Source organism: Oncorhynchus gorbuscha, linkage group LG07, assembly GCF_021184085.1.
Source record: "Oncorhynchus gorbuscha isolate QuinsamMale2020 ecotype Even-year linkage group LG07, OgorEven_v1.0, whole genome shotgun sequence".
Lineage (NCBI taxonomy): Eukaryota > Metazoa > Chordata > Actinopteri > Salmoniformes > Salmonidae > Oncorhynchus > Oncorhynchus gorbuscha.
This window is the reverse complement of record NC_060179.1, coordinates 43,883,700-43,900,837: the sequence shown is the minus strand read 5'-3', so window position 1 is coordinate 43,900,837 and position 17,138 is coordinate 43,883,700. Positions and strand designations below refer to the sequence as shown.

At 43.1% G+C, this 17,138-nt stretch overlaps 1 protein-coding gene across 2 annotated transcripts; it reads right to left on the bottom strand.

Annotated features, from left to right (window-relative positions):
• Positions 1 to 2,127: 2,127 nt before the first annotated feature.
• LOC124039899 (epidermal growth factor receptor kinase substrate 8-like protein 1) lies at positions 2,128 to 16,754 on the bottom strand. Of its 2 annotated transcripts, none has more exons than XM_046356428.1 (15): positions 16,430 to 16,754; positions 11,133 to 11,269; positions 10,740 to 10,804; positions 10,506 to 10,635; positions 10,227 to 10,315; positions 10,077 to 10,151; positions 7,487 to 7,635; positions 6,651 to 6,795; positions 6,432 to 6,484; positions 6,221 to 6,329; positions 5,222 to 5,347; positions 4,921 to 5,074; positions 4,469 to 4,634; positions 3,779 to 3,911; positions 2,128 to 2,581 (listed from the first exon to the last, which is right to left on the bottom strand). In XM_046356428.1, the coding sequence occupies exons 2-15, from the start codon at positions 11,221 to 11,223 to the stop codon at positions 2,495 to 2,497; spliced, it is 1,572 nt and encodes a 523-aa protein (XP_046212384.1). In that variant the 5' UTR covers positions 11,224 to 11,269; positions 16,430 to 16,754; the 3' UTR covers positions 2,128 to 2,494. The 2 variants fall into 2 exon arrangements, with proteins under 2 accessions (XP_046212384.1, XP_046212385.1); XM_046356429.1 differs by having other exon boundaries at positions 3,779 to 3,856; positions 16,430 to 16,752.
• Between the last annotated feature and the right edge of the window lie 384 nt (positions 16,755 to 17,138).

Below are 17,138 nucleotides of genomic sequence, written 5' to 3'. Positions count from 1 at the left end.
AAATGAATGACCGTTGGCCATAAACTTAAAGAATAGAGCATTTCCATATTGCCGTGTTTTATGATACTGTTATTTTTAAACTGTCAGAATTGCTATGTGTGATTGAGATACTTTGCATAAATATACCTCCAGCATACTGTCCTGGGTGGTGTTCATTAGGCACCAAATGGAAGATACTGGACTGAAACGGGGGGGGGGGGGAGACCTACATTTTTGTTTTCCTGTAAAAACGTTGCTAAATGTTTTCAGTTATTGCCCTAATAAACACGACCCAGCATACTGTCTTGGATTGGCTTCTCCGTGCAAGGCTTTCTTCCCTTCCTAGAGGCTATTTCACAATGCTGGTTGCATCAATTTGCCATTTGATGTTGCACTAAATATTTAACATACCAGTAATTATAGAATGTCTTCTGCATATATCTGGCCTAAGATTGATAAACTAAGCCATATTGTTCTTGTTTGACTGGATCAGGACATTTGGAAATCTAAGGGAATTTGGTCAGTTGTGAACATCAGCAAGCTCATTTCTGTCAGCTTGTGAAATACCCTCTGCTTCTATATCTGTGGTTTATACTAACTGAGGATGTTTATCGCTGGAGAGATTGTAGCAGTTCAATTTAATGTCATAACTAATATGGACAAGGTTTTCTTAAGTTTTAGAATTTATTGTCCTTTGTGTTCACAAACAGTTGCTAGTTTTTTTTTTTCATCGAGTTTTACAAGTTTTCATGTTATGAATACAAATATTAACCCTTATTATCATAGTCTTGGCATGCGAGCGGTGAAGTCTGCGTATGTGTAGACATGATGGACTTTGCATGCTTCAGTTTTGAGTAATGCTGTTTTGGATTGAGAATAACTGTTCCAGGCTTCTTACTGTATGTGACCCTAGAAGTTGCCTACGTTACCGTGGTAGTCTGCTGCGTGGCCCTGGTAGTTGCTGCGTGGCCCTGGTAGTCCTCTGCGTGGCCCTGGTAGTCCTCTGCGTGGCCCTGGTAGTCCTCTGCGTGGCCCTGGTAGTCCTCTGCGTGGCCCTGGTAGTCCTCTGCGTGGCCCTGGTAGTCCTCTGCGTGGCCCTGGTAGTCCTCTGCGTGGCCCTGGTAGTCCTCTGCGTGGCCCTGGTAGTCCTCTGCGTGGCCCTGGTAGTCCTCTGCGTGGCCCTGGTAGTCCTCTGCGTGGCCCTGGTAGTCTGCTGCGTGGCCCTGGTAGTCTGCTGCGTGTCCCTGGTAATTCGCTACAATGCTGCATGGCCCTGGTAGTCTGCTACGTGTCCCTGGCAGTTCGCTACATTACTGCGTGGCCCTGGTAGTCTGCTACGTGTGCCTGGTAGTTCACTACATTACTGCGTGGCCCTGGTAGTCTGCTACGTGGCCCTGGTAGTTCGCTACATTACTGCGTGGCCCTGGTAGTCTGCTACGTGGCCCTGGTAGTCTGCTACGTGGCCCTTGTAGTCTGCTACGTGGCCCTGGTAGTCTGCTACGTGGCCCTGGTAGTCTGCTACGTGGCCCTGGTAGTCTGCTACGTGGCCCTGGTAGTCCGCTACGTGGCCCTGGTAGTCCGCTGCGTGTCTCTGGTAGTTCGCTACGTGGCCCTGGTAGTTCGCTACATTACTGCGTGGCCCTGGTAGTTCGCTACATTACTGCGTGGCCCTGGTAGTCCGCTGCGTGTCTCTGGTAGTTCGCTATGTGGCCCTGGTAGTCCGCTACGTTACCCTGTTTTTGGCCTATGACACTTGGTGCTGGGAACAGTATCTTAAGCACAGCACCTGCTTTATGTCCATTTCACTTTCCAATATGTTGATGCTGATTCAGCAGTTTGTAAATGTTCTTTCTTTATTTTTGTTCATGTATGTCAGTCACTTGAAGTTAGATGCACACATATATAAATGAATGCATTGCTTTTCCCAATGTGTGCTGTCTGTAGACTTTGTCAGGTCTGTTTGTATTACTTACTGGAAGATTTGTCTTGAAGCCTGAATAAAAATCCCTTTTTTTTTTATTGTATTAATGTACTTACCTAAGATCTTTGCTCAGGGCCTAAGTGTAAAACTGAAGTTCTAATTGAAGAAAAGGCTTTGTTGTCTAATATATTGTGAGTGTACAAATAATGGACATAAACAAGACAAGTATACATTCATTTAAGTTGGTCTGCAAATAGCAGGGGGAAATGGTACAATTGATTCAATCAAGTCAACAGACAGGCGAGAATATTCAAGAATACCTCCGATTACTGGCTTAACAGGACAATTGCCCTTTAAGTTCAATTTTAATCAACCATTTACAGCAAAAGGCAAAGCCTTGATTCAAGACTCCAGTCTGACTTGAAGAGCCACCAATTACATAAAATTCATATCGGCGTAATATTACATCCGACAGTGAATCTAACTTTTGTTAGAATCAAGACTCTTTGTGATTGTGTGTGCAGGGATTGTTATCTTTCAGCATGAGTCTTTTCATTTTTAGGAGAGTGGTACGTGACGTCTGACACTTGGGTCTTACAGTGTGCTATTCTCCAGTTTCAAATCCACCTTCATCTTCTGCTTTTCCATCACTGCCTCCAGCTCTGTGGCCTTCTTGGCGTCCTGGAAGAACAGCATTTCAATCAGGTAGAAGTTATGGTAAGTGAAAACATGGAAAGGTAACACAGCAGGGACATTGTGGATTTGAAACTTAACTGCAGCCGGAGTAAAATTTGGAAAATATTTGTTTTATACGTAAGATGATGCTGAGGCACACTGCAATCATCTAATTAGTAATTGTATAGGATCTATATGGCAGTTATCAGATTGCCATATAGCTCCAATTGAGTGGGTTGAGTAGTTTGTCAGGGGGGCTAGGGTCAGTCTGTTATATCTGGAGTATTTCTCCTGTCTTATCCAGTGTGTGTGAATTTTAAATATGCTCCCGGACGACGGGGAGGGACCATGCCTCAGGACTACCTGACCTGATGACTCCTTGCTGTCCCCAGTCCACTTGGTCGTGCTGCTGCTCCAGTTTCAACTGTTCTGCCTGCAGCTATGGAACTCTGACCTGTTCACCGGACGTGCTACCTTGTCCCGGTCCTGCTGTGTTAGACTCTCTACCGCACCTGCTGTCTCTAACTCTGAATGCTTGGTTATGAAAAGCCAACTGACATTTACTCCTGAATTGCTGACCTGTGGCACCCTCTATTATTTGACCCTGCTGCTCATCTATGAACGTTTAAAAATCTTGGCCATGTACTGTTATCTCAACCTGACACAGCCAGAAGAGGACTGGCCACCTCTCATAGCCTGGTTCCTCTAGGTTTCTTCCCAGGTTCCTGCCTTTCTAGGGAGTTTTCCAAGCCACCGTGCTTCTACATCTGCATTGCTTGCTGTTTGGGGTTTCAAGCTGGGATTCTGTATAGCACTTTGTGACATTGGCTGATGTAAAAAAAAAAAAAGGCTATATAAATTTGATTGATTGAACAAAGTGAGGTCTATACAGTAAAAGTTTGTCGATCGGCGTGGAAGAACTTGTCTGGCCTGAAAAAGAGCCCTGACTTCAACCCCATTGAACACCTTTGGGATGAATTGGAACGTTGGCCTAATTGCCCAACATCAGTGCCCGACCTCACGAATACTCTTGTGGCTGAATGGAAGCAAGTCCCCACAGCAATGTTCCTACATCTAGTAGAAAGCCTTCCCAGAAGAGTGGAGGCTGTTGTAGCAGCAAACGGGGGACCAACTCCATATTAATGCCCATTAACATACTTTTGGTCGTGTAATGTATAATGTTTATTATAGGCTGATCAGTACCTCCAACAGTGCTTTCTGAACAGTGAGCTGGCTGTACACTCTGGCACCCTCGTCTGGTAGAACTTCTCGTAGGTCCTCCTTGTTCAGAGAGAAGAGCAGGGCTCCTGTCAGCTTTCCCAGTAACGTCACCGTCCTGAGGGTAGTCAGTCACTTGCCTCAGTCTTTATCTGTCCTATTCAATCATCTGTGAACAACTGAGTCATCTCTGTGTAAGAACTAGAAAGATCCATCGAGTACTAAATCCAGGTCTTGAGGACGATTCCAGGTTCAACAATTGATTCATGAACAATTGAAAGTAAATGAATATTGGTATATGGCGACATGTCTATGAACTGATCAGTAAACAATTACATGTAACGAAATCCTGGAGTTACTATAAGTCCACAAAGTTAGTGATACACAGGGAGACCCCAAATTATCTCAACTAACCTGTACGCCCGCACACTGACTCGGTACCGGTACCCCTGTATATAGCCTTGTTATTGTTGATTTGATTTAATTTTTTACTTCAGTTTATTTGGTAAATATTTTCTCAACCACTGTTGGTTAAGGGCTTGTAAGTAAGTAGGTATTTCACGGTAAAAGTCTATACTTGTATTCTGTGCATGTGACAAAGTTTGATTTGACCAGAATAGGTCCCTGATTGGAGTAGGATGAGTTTAGGGTTTGTGGGGGCCACGTCAAACTCACATCTCACTGAAGCCCTTCCCCCTGAGCCACTCCTTCACCTCCTCGGTGGGTGAGCGGTAGTCCAGGGGGACCGAGGTGTCCGAGGAGCGAGCGATGACCAGGGGCCTGTTTAGGCTGGCCTTCCCGTTGGTCAGTCTCTGGAGGAGCTCGTCGTTCACCATCATGACTGAGGAGAGGGAGAGTTATTACTGTATGTTGTCTATCTGGTTGATCTTGTTAAAACGGAGCAGACATAAGAGCTGAACGCACTGTTTGTCGTTCTCCTGTTTTTGTCTTTCACACACAGAGGGAACAGACAACCACTTTCCCCCTCTCTGGAGCCTCCCTCACACACACTTGCGTGTATACACATGCACATTCACACAACAGAGAAAATATATAGTATAGTGCAGCGCCTGAGTCGCCCCTCTGACACAGTGCAGAATATAACGCCTCGCAGTATAGTGTGATACCTTTGTCTGTGTCATCTCCGGCTGGAATGTATTGGTTGTATGATGGTGGGGGAGGGCGGTGGTGGGCTGAGGGGCTTGGGGTCAAGGAGCTAGGGTTCAAGGCTGGAGGGCCTGGAGGAGTGTGAGTCTTGGTCAGGTCAGGCGAGACTGGAGGCTGGCCCGGAGCAGAGGAGAAAGGAAAGAGGAGTGAACAACATTGATATTGACTCAATGAAAGGAATACCAGTAGGTGGGAGTGAGTAAAGGAATGGGCATGGATTGGCGTGTGTGTGTGCATGCGTGTGTTTCATTGGTGTGTTACCTTTGGTGGTCTCATGGTGACAGGGCTTTCTGTGTGAGACACTGGCTCCAGGATGTTGAAGGGGACAAAGCCGACCTCGTTGAAGCGATTACGACACTTCCACCAGCGTTTGGACGACTCCACCACCTGACACACAAAAGGAGAGGAGCCAATGTTTATACAGAGAACAAGTAAGGAAGATTGAAATGAGTGATAGAATTAATCGTGTGCTATTGGCAACTCACAATTTTCTATTTCTAGCAGTGAAAGTTGTTGCCAAGCTAAGAGCCAGTATGTACAGTATGCCCAGAATCTGGCAAGGACAAAGTGTTCAGTACTTGTGCACCAATATTTGTTTACTATGTTTTTTTACATTCTGGCGTTTACACCCTGATTAAGCAATAATGCTTGATTGGACTCACTCTCTACCACACCCGCTGTCTCTAACTCTGAATGATGGGCTATGAAAAGCCAACTGACATTCACTCCTGAGGTGCTGACCTGTTTCACCCTCTACACACCACTGTGATTATTATTATCTGACCCTGCTGGTCATCTATGAACGTTTGAACATCTTGGCCATGTACTGTTATAATCTCCCTCCGGCACAGCCAGAAGAGGACTGGGCACCCCTCAGAGCCTGGTTCCTCTCTAGGTTTCTTCCTAGGTTCTGGCCTTTCTAGGGAGTTTTTCATAGCCACCGTGCTTCTACACCTGCATTGCTTGCTGTTTGGGGTTTCAGGCTGGGTTTCTGTATTGCACTTTGTGACATCGGCTGATGTAAAAAGGGCTTTATATATAAATATGATTGATTGATTCTAGCGATGGATTTTGTACAGTATCATCAACATCACTGGATTTTGCACCAGATTTGGTCTTTGTCTTGTATCTTACCATTAAAAGAGAGCCCTGGTAACGTGGCACAGAGACTAGCTACCAGGCGTGTGTTTTTCAAGAATGTTCCTGAATAGTTCTGTTTAATGTAACGTAATGTCACTTAATGACTTTTCAGATGTTTACCTCCAGTGTATCTCCCTGTTGTACTGACAGCTCACTTTTGTTGCGGGCCACAAAGTCATAGCTGCAGCTGTACATCCTCTCTCCCTCCGGGGGTAGGACACTGCTATACCTGAGAGGGAAACAGTGGATGATTGATATTACTACAAAATAAAAGTAAACAATGGGAAAATAGTTTGTTTTTTTAAAATCCAAAGGTGACTTATGAACGTACAGTTCATCGCTCATATGGGCGACTGGAGGTCCAACTGGCTGAGTAGGCTGCAGCTGAATTAGCAAAGAGAGCGAGGTGGGCGTGAGCAGAGAAAGGGGGGAGAGAGGGGGGCATGGAGAGAGAGAGGGAGAGGATGAGGTCAGGAGCAAATTCATATGTTACTCACTTTGTGAACTCAATGTACATGATGTAGATGGATGTACATCTCATATTCCATACCTTTTGCTTTTCCCACAAGGCTTCATGTTTGTGTTGTGACTCGACCGGATCCTCCCAAACCTGCCCATCTGCCCTGGAAGGCTCTGGCTTCCATCCGTCCAGGAACACAGGTGTGTACGGGGCCATGGGCCCTCTAAGCTGGGAACTTAGAGGAGAGAGAGTAAGAATATAACCAGTGTAGAACTTGACTGAGATGAGCCAAAGGAATTAGGTCATCTCTCTCCACAGTACTGTACTATTTCAGTGGCACATGTTACTGGCTGACTAAATATTGACATCGTCAGGTCATGCTGTCTCATTATGTCACAGCCTGCCGCCGTGTCAGAAAAGAGAGCCATACAGGTCTATCACATGAGACTGCGACACTCAACATTTCCCAGCAGCATACCACCCTGCATCCCACTGCTGGCCTGCTTCTAAAGCTAAGCAGAGTTGGTCCTGGTCGGTCCCTGGATGGGAGACCAGATGCTGCTGGAAAAGGTGTTGGAGGGCGGGGCAACTTTTCTTCAGGTCTAAAAAATACCCCATTACCCTGTGTAGGGTGCCGTATTTCGGATGGGACGTTAAACGGGTGTCCGGACTCTCTGTGGTCATAAGGGTATTAACCCCGGGGGCCTGGCTAAATTCCCAATCTGGCTCTCGTACCATCATGGTCACCTAATCATCCCCAGCTTACAATTGACTCATTCATCTCCCCTGAAACTATTTCCCAGGTCGTTGCTGTAAATGTTATTTTACTTACCTGGTAAAATAAGGGATAAATTAAAAATAGCCAAAAGTTCATTCATCATAAGGGTTCATAGTGGTCCGTGGGGCACAAAGTACTTAGTACCTACTGTGGTAGTGTCCAGTGGGGCCCAAGGGACGTCCATATCTGCCTCTCCTCTTCGGTCAGGTTGTCTTGAAGCAGGGATATGGCTGAGTTGGTCAGGGCAGGGCTGATCACTGAGGCTCCTAAAGCTGGGCCCCCAATAGTCTTCACCAGCTGGGGCCACACAGGAAAGAGATCACAGTTTAGATCAGGATCATTGGAAAGAATGGGTTGACTGGAGAATTTGCAACAGTAGATTCATTATGACGGGCAAGCTAGGCCTAATGAACTCTATGGTCCGGTTTTCACGGACACAGATTAAGTCTAGTCCTGGACTAATAATAATTCTCAATGGAGATTCTCCATTGAAAGCGCTTTTCAATCCAGGAGGAGGCTTAATCTGTGTCTGAAAAACTGAACCTGAAGTATATTGTCAATAACTGACTGGTATAACCCACTATGACTGTCATTACATGTCTGTGGCCAGTTTATTATGTACACCTAGTAATGGGTCAGATCCCCCTTTGCCTCCAGAACAGCCTGAATTCTTCAGGGCATGAAAATGTTGCTCAATTGGTATCAAGGGATCTAACGTGTGCCAAGAAACATTACACCACCGCCATCAGCCCACTACCCCACACCATTACACCAAAGCCACCAGTCTGTACCGTGGACACCAGGTAGGATGGGGCCATGGACTCATGCTGACTGCGCGAGGAGCCCAGTGTGGTCGTCTGCTACAATAGCCCATCCGTGACAACGAGTCGTGCGTTCCGAGATGCCATTCTGCACAACACTGTTTGTGGCCCGCCTGTTAGCTTGCAAGATACTATCCATTCTCCTTCGACCTCTCGTCAACGAGCTGTTTTCGCCCACAGGACTGCAGCTGACTCTGTTTTTTTTTCTTGCACCATTCTCTGTAAACCCTAGACACTGTCGTGCGTGAGAAGCCCAAGAGGCTGGCCGTTTCTGAAATGCTGGAACCGACGCGCCTGGCATCAAAGATCATTTCACGCTCAAAATCGATTCATTCACTAGTCTTTCCCATTCTAACGTTCAATTGAACATTAATTGAATGCCTCAATGCCTTTCTGTCTGCTTTATATACAAAGCAATGGGCACTCCTTGTTTATATGAGCGAACCATTTTTGTGAATGGGTGGTGTACCTAATAAACTGAATTTGACCAAAGTTTCAATCTGTGATAACACACTGGGTGCACTGCCTTGTGCAAATATTTAACAGCCCTCAAAATATCAAAATATTTTTCCGGTAATGTTTTCCCCCGTGTTGAAAACCCTCACAATTTTTCTACAAAATGCATACTTGCCTGTAGGCAAACATACAGTGACTTCAGAAAGTATTCACACCCATTGACTTTTTCCACATTTTGTGTTAAAGCCTAAATTTCAAATGGATTATGTTTAAATTGTCTGTCACTGGCCTACACACAATATCCCATATTGTCAATGTGGAATTCTGTTTATGAAAATTTTACAAATTAATAAAAAATGAAAAGCTGAAATGTGAGCCAATACGTACTCATTCCTTTATGGCAAGCCTAAATAAGTTTGGGAGTAAATGAACAAGATTTTTGAATGACTGTACCCCACACATACAGTTTGGCAAAAAAATATTTAGTCAGCCACCAATTGTGCAAGTTCTCCCACTTAAAAAGATGAGAGGCCTGTAATTTTCATCATAGGTACACTTCAACTATGACAGACAAAATGAGAAAAATAATCCAGAAAATCACGTTGTAGGATTTTTAATGAATTTATTTGCAAATTATGGTGGAAAATAAGTATTTGGTCACCTACAAACAAGCAAGATTTCTGGCGGAATTCACCTTTCAGTAGGACAATAACCTAAAACCCAAGGCCAAATATACACTGAAGTTATTTACCAAGAAGACAGTGAATGATCCTGAGGTACAATTTATACTTAAATCTATGGAAAGCTCTTAGAGACTCACATCTGTAATCACATCTGTGTTCCCAAAAGTGATATTGACTCATGGGTGCAAATGAGATGTATTTCATTTTCAATAAAGTTGCAGAAATTTCTTAAAGCATGTTTTCACTTTGTCACTATGGGCTATTGTGTGTAGATAGGTGAGAGAGAGAGAAATCTATTTAATGAATTTTGAATTCAGGCTGTAACAAAACAAAATGTGGAATAAGTCAAGGGGTATGAATACTTCCTGAAGGCACTGCACATGTGTATCAATACACAAACTATATATGGACAGACATGGGCAAATACTAGATAGAGCATACACATAGCCTATGTACAATAGCCTAGTAAGTATGTAACAAGGAGTCAAATCAACATGACATCATTTCTAAACATACTCACACGAATATAACTGTTAAATATGAGAATCACTCACCTATCGAATTTCACAATTGAGATGACATAGCAAGGAGACTAATGAAAATGTTAAAAAAGTATTTTTAAAGATACTACTTTTGGTTCCCTCCTTCTAGTTCTAAAGATATAATCCTGTGTTGACAACAATAGCAACAGGTGTTGTCCCCATAGCTCTCTCCCTCTGTAGGCCTTTCCTAGCCAGAGCATGAGCAATGGATATAAAGGTTGTCATTGTTGACTCACCATATCCAGTGGTTTGAACACATGGTGGAGCAGCTCTTTTGAGGATGGGTTTGAGATGGAAGACTTGAGACGAGCCTGGGAAGAAATATGATGAGTACACTATCGAAACTGTTTTGTCGACATAGTAGTGGCAATGTTTCCTTGACTCACCAGAAGACTGAAGCAGTATTTACATTTTTGGAAGATATCCATGAATTCTTCTTCAGGTGGAGGGCAAGCTTTTGCAGTAAGCAAGTCCTCTATAATTCAAGAGAAAAGGCAGGGGGGAAAAATAAATGATCGGTGATTTGAACTTTGAATGGCATCCTGAGTTGAACCAGTTCAGGTCACTTGGCTAGCAAACATATTGTTGCCCGTGTGAATCCTGAGCCCTATAGGGTTTGTGAGTAGCGTAGGACAAAACAAAAACAAATTCCTTATCCCTCTTACCCTCTGCTGTTTGCTTGTGACTTTTCTTATTTTTCTTCTTCCTCTGGCTTAGAACTGTGGCAGCCACTGCAGTCTGTTGTAGCTTTGCCATGAAGACCTCAATGTCATCGAAACAATGATTAAGGATCCCCTAAAATTGAGACGCATGAAAAAGACATGTTAACCCTACAGTAAAATTGTGATTAAAACATATAATATTGAAATTGTAAAGTGTATGATAATATTATTACATACCACTTCTCTCTCAGCTCGTAGAAAAGAAATATCAGGCTGAGGTTGGCCGCCGTTTACACCATTCGCTGTTGAGTACAGAAGAGAATATGACTCGCATCCATTTCCATTCATTGCCTAGTTGGAATTTCCTGCATTCAGAATTCCTGCCCACTCTAACTCCCCACACACCTTCCCCCAACACACACAATGTAATCTCTGTATTCCTGAGAATCTTTTACCTTAAATACATTAGTGGCTAATTTCTCCCCTCCCCCTCTCTCTCTTCCTCTCTCTCTCTTCCTCCTTTTAGGCAATTCAGTTCAAAGCATTTAATTGACATGGCAATCATGTCAATTGCCAGAGCATTCACAAACATTGGCTCTCAAACAAAAAGGATGGTTCCCATCTACGCACCTCTGATTCCTGGGTAAGGTGGAGGGTTGGAAGGCGGGGCGTTGGGAGCATGTGGGATGGGGGGGCTCGGAATTCCGTAGGGGTCCATCATTGCTGCCTTGGTATTTTGGGGAAGAACAGGGTCTATCGGAGGAAGTCTGGAGGAAAAGGAGAGAGATTATTTTTAACCAGGACACTCACACTGTTTCATGTACCTTTCTACTTTCAAGTGATAGTTTTTGTAAAGCAACTTTGTAATTTGATTATATGGTTGGAATCCAGGGGATAAAACACAAATGAAGCTACTTGAATATGATTCATGCAAAAAATGCTGTTCCGAAAGACTTAGGTCATGACTGTTGCTAATAGCAACCCTTGATACAACACCATGGGTAACTCCCTTCAGTAAATGCATATGGAACTGTGACATATTTCATCTCCTTGGTAAATAATGATTGACATATAGCGTCAACGGCACCCACCACCTCCCTCTCAAATGTGCACAATAGTGTTACAAAAGGAGGTCTTGAAATGATAGCACAAACAATCTTGATCAGTGACAATCTAGTAAAAAAAATGTACTGTAAAACAATTTAATGCAAGATTTAACAAGCAGAGGTACAAATATCAATATTGACGTAGGCCTAGTGTGACTAATACACGTTAGCTCACATATAAAACTATCTATAGCTAAAATGACAAAGCAAATGTATTCCTCGACAACTTTAGACGGAATTGAAACAACAGATTTTCGACAGATAAAATGACCCTAAAAAGCTTTGGAAATCATTTAAGGAACTAGGCTGTAGTAGTACTAGCAAAAACAAACTAAACAGTATTGGACTGAACATCAGGGGGAGATGGTATATGAAAAGCAGAGGTTGCCAATGAATTCAACTCCTTTTTTACTTCTGTTGCCAGCAATAGTTCTGTCACGTTTATAGATCAAGATATTGTCTGACATTAGTCTGTTTGCTACCCCTCGATGACAGACATACACTCTTGTGGGGGAAAAAAAGTGTTCCAAAAGGGTTCTTCGGTTTTCCCGAAGATGAAAGAATAGTAAATTCTCCGCAACTTTTCAGTCATGCCAACACTTTTGATGGCATCCAGTACTTCGGATTCTGAAGGAATGTTATATACCAAACTTTCATAGTACCTTGGCACAAACCAAAACGATCATTGAAATCCAGTCTGAAATCTAAAAATGAATGGTGGAGATCTTATAACTCTATGCCTTCTCTTATATCCACCAATGCCCTGGACCTCACTTTATCACGAACCCCATCAAACGGCCTATGTACCCAGGCTTCTCTTGTGAACGGTGGAGAAGAGTTCAATCAAAGATGTGGTGTGTTTGAATGCGCGCAGTGGATTCATCTAAAATGCAGTGATTCTAGCTTTGATCACGGGGTCAATTAAGCTTACGGTTCCTGGCTGTGTGCTGTACCCGCGGGGTGTGTGAGCATTGAAAGTGGAGTGGGATCAGAGGACTTACTGAGGGTGGAGAGTGCACCGGAGGAGGGGGGGGATCCACAGCAGAGCGGAGGCCACCAGAGGTGAGTGCCGGGGTACACGTGTTGAGGACGATGGAGTAGCACCTGGGAGGGGTGCTCCATGGCGACAGAGAGGCCACCAGAGGCAGTGCAGTGGGAGGCGAGTTACAAGTGGATCGGGAATTCAATGAGGCCTTTGGGAAGAAGGGCTTACATTTTGTGCACTTAAACGTCCGAAGCCTACTGCGGAAGATCGATGAGATACGACCGTTGGTTTGCAAATCAGAGGTGGGTGTGACTTATGTTTTACTGAGACATGGTTGGATTCATCTGTTTGTGACTCAGAAATTGAGATAGGTAATTACTCTGTTGTCAGGAAGGATCGGAACGGTGGGGGAATATGTGCGTTTGTAAGATCAGACATTGCTTTTAACGTCAGATCGGATTTAAGCGCTAATCTGGAGATTGTCTGGCTGGATATATGCCTTCTGTGTGTTACAGGCCGCCCACGCAGAATGCATTCTATGAAGGTCTTGAAATTGTTTTGTCAAACTGTAATGATTCCATGTTGAAGGAAATAATTTTGTTAGGGGATTTCAATACTGATGTCTGCAAAAAGAATAGCCCAACCCACAATGTAGTTATGCATTTTGTAGATCACTTACTCTGACCCAAATGATACAAGATCCCACCAGGATATGTGAAACAGTGCAATGTACGATTGACTTAATATTGGTGTCTGATAATCTAAAATATCGCAGAGTGGAGCAATAGTATGGGGCGGCAGCGTAGCCTAGTGGTTAGAGCGTTGGACTAGTAACATGACTGTAAGTCGCTTTGGATAAAAGCGTCTGCTAAATGGCATATATTATTATTATTATTATTATTATTAACCGTAAGGTACAAATCTGTCGTTCTGCCCCTGAACAGGCAGTTAACCCACTGTTCCCAGGCTGTCATTGAAAATAAGAATGTGTTCTTAACTGACTTGCCTGGATAAATAAAGGTAAAAAATAAAAAAGTATATGGAATCAGTGATCATTCTATTACATTTTGCACAAGGAAGATTTTTAAAGATATATTTAAGTGTCACAAAACCGTTAGAATCAGAGGACTCAAAAAATAAGGTGTTGAAAACTTTAGGGAGGAAGTGTGTAAAATTGACTGGTCCCCTGTGCTAGATAGTGTAGGGGTAGACAATGCCTGGGATGTCTTTAAATGTAGATTCCTTAATGTGGTGAATGTGATGGCTCCCATTAGACGGGTCAGGGTAAAGCAGAGATCTAGCCCTTGGTTTAATCATGAGATTCTAGAATCTATCCAGGCAAGGAATAAGGCCTTTAAAAACTCAAGAGCAGCATGATTTTCTCCTATATAAACGTCACAGAAATGAAGCACAGAGCAGGATGGATGAAGCTAAGAGCAGGATGGATGAAGCTAAGAGCAGGATGGATGAAGCACAGAGCAGGATAGATGAAGCACAGAGCAGGATGGATGAAGCACAGAGCAGGATGGATGAAGCACAGAGCAGAGATGGATGAAGCACAGAGATGGATGAAGCTAAGAGCAGGATGGATGAAGCACAGAGATGGATGAAGCTAAGAGCAGGATGGATGAAGCTAAGAGGGGTTACTTCGCTGAGAAAATAATTGAGAACAAGAACAAAAATGACCCTAAAAAGCTTTGGAAATCATTTAAGGAACTAGGCTGTAGTAGTACTAGCAAAAACAAACTAAACAGTATTGGACTGAACATCAGGAGGGAGATGGTATATGAAAAGCAGAGGTTGCCAATGAATTCAACTCCTTTTTTACTTCTGTTGCCAGCAAGCTGGTTAACAAGCTGCCCACCAGTTCTGGTTTGTATGGAAGAAACCAAGTCAGTAAGTATTATGTAGAGTTAGGGGTTCAGCCAAACTCTTTTTCTTTCGCAAAGGCAGCAACAGCCAAAATAGTCCGTATGCTGGCAGAGTTGAAATGCTCCAAAGCCACAGGCCTCGATAATATTCCTGCACGGTTTCTTATAGATTCTGCTGAGCAAATTGGCTCTTGTATTACGCATATCATTAATCTCTCTCTTGAACAAGGTACCTTTCCCTGGTACTTGAAACAAGCTAAATTTATACCTCTGTATAAGACGGGGATAAAGTTTGACCCTGGGAATCATAGGCCTGTGTCTATCCTCTGTGTAACATCAAAGATCCTGTAGAGAGTTATACATGAGCAAATGAATGAATATGTTAACAAACAGGGTCTAATGTATGATTTTCAGTCAGGTTTTAGAAAAACATACTCCACTGATTCATGTCTACTTTACTTGACGGACTTCATCAGGAAAGAGATTGATGAAGGAAATCTGTGTGGAATGGTACTGCTTGACCTACAGTTAACCACTGTCTCCTAATCTCCAAACTGAAGGCATTGAGGTTACGCAGTATCCCTCTAGGCTGGGTAAAGTCCTATTTATCAGGAAGGGAGCAAGTAGTAGAGGTTAATGGTTCATTGTCTCAGGCAAAACCAATGAGTTGTGGCGTTCCGCAGGGGAGCGTGCTTGGGCCTCTGCTGTTTTTATTGTATATTAACGATATGAAAGATGCTTGTTCTTGCTGCCTTTTTCTTTATGCGGATGACTCTCCACTTCTGGTGTCTCACAAAAGTAAAACTGTGTTTGAGAGCATACTTAGCACATTATCAAATTACTTGGAGATAATAAGCTATCTCTGCACTTAGGGAAAACTGAAGCAAATAGTTTTGGATCCAGACCTAAAGTAGGTTCAGAGTAGGTCCTCTGAAATTAGTGTGGAATTAGGGGGCGAGGTGCTGACTCCTAAAACCTCTGTTAGCTACTTGGGATGTATCCTTGATGGAAGCTTGGGAGGTGTGAGCATGGCCATTAAAGTGCTAAGGATGATTAAAACCAGGACTAAGTTTTTGGCTAGAAAGTACAAGCTGCTTGATAAGGACTCCATGAAAGTGCTAGCTACTGCCCTCATTCAATGCCATTTTGATGATGCTAGTACTTCCTGGTTTGGGGGTTTATCTAAACTTATGAAGGGGAAGCTGCACATAGCCTAGAATAAGTATTGAAGGTGAGTCCACATACTCACATAGGCAGGAGCTGCTTTCAAGAACTAAACTGGCTGCCTGTTGAGCCTAGGGTGTCCCAGATTAGACTAGGTTTGTTTACAGGAGTATTTATGGTCCTGCACCCAGATATCTAAGTGATTACTTTCCTTTTGTTAGGGATGCACACAATCACAGCACCAGATCAGGTGTTGCTGATGTGTGCTTATACAGGTTCAGGATTAATGCTGGGAAAGGTACTTTCTTGTATACTGGAACCTCAGAATGGAATGAGTTGCCAATGCCCATAAAAACAACATCCTCTCTGGACAGCCTTAAAAATGTAAGAACCCTTTCCACAGAACCCAAAACGGTTCTACCTGGGAACAAAAAAGGGTTCTTCAAAGGGTTTTCCTATTTTTATTTATTAAACCAGGAAAAGCCCATTGAGACCCAGAGTCTCTTTTTCAAGGGAGACCTGGCAAAGAAGGCAGCAACAATCAATACATTACAGAATTAAAACACACACCAATACAATACAACATGATCCAGCCTAAAATAAGCATTTACACTACACTCTGTAACAGGGTCTCCCTTCAAAAATCATATGGGGACAGCCAAAGAACCCTGCAAGGTTCTAGATAACACCTGTATTTCTAGGATTGTACTGTACACAAAGTACTACCTACTCAACAATGTGCATTCCAATGCAGTATATCATTTTCCAAATATACACCAGGTAGCATCTAAATGATCTTACCTTTTCTGTGTGTCCTTTAAATGTCCTTTAACTGTGGGTTTCAAAGTAATTCTGAGTATCAAGCCTGCGTCAGTGAACTGCCACCATTCTCTCTCCTCTCCACCCTACCACCATGGCATTGTTCTCTCAGTCACACCTTAAGTTAAGTAAAACCGGTCAAACGAGTCCGTCCTAATGGTTCTCAGCTGCTCTCTCTCTCTCTCTCTCTCTCTTCTCTTCTCTTCTCTTCTCTTCTCTTCTCTTCTCTTCTCTTCTCTTCTCTTCTCTTCTCTCTCGCTTTCAGTCGGACATGTGCATACATCCATATAGGAACTGAGAATGGATGACCGTGATGCACAGAGGTAAAGAACGTAAAAGTAATCCACGGCTTTGGGACATTTCTACTTCCTTAAAAGTATCTATCTTTTAAATCTCTCTGTGTATGTGTCTGTCTGCAGGTGCATTCTGGCAGACGAGTAAAAGAAGGGATTTTTTTAATTTGCATTTAAAAACAATTTGTATTGCCAATGTAGAAAAGTCTGTATACATATAATAAGTAGATAAATAGACAATGATAACATATGCTAGGGGGTACAACAAATGACAGATTATACAAAGACCTTAAAATAAACACACATATTGATTGTTTTAACTGCTTTCTTATTAGAAGAATGTACTGCTTGAATTCCTTATAGAAAACACGTAAGAGTGGTTTACATTTATGAAGTGG

Coding starts and splice junctions, on each gene's coding strand:
- LOC124039899 (XM_046356428.1), bottom strand. CDS start 11,223: ATGATGGACCCCTACGGAATTCCGAGCCCCCCCATCCCACATGCTCCC. Junction 6,796..7,486: donor CCCCACTGGACACTACCACA/GTAGGTACTAAG, acceptor CTCTCCTCTAAG/TTCCCAGCTTAGAGGGCCCA. Junction 5,075..5,221: donor TCACCATGAGACCACCAAAG/GTAACACACCAA, acceptor GCTCCGGGCCAG/CCTCCAGTCTCGCCTGACCT.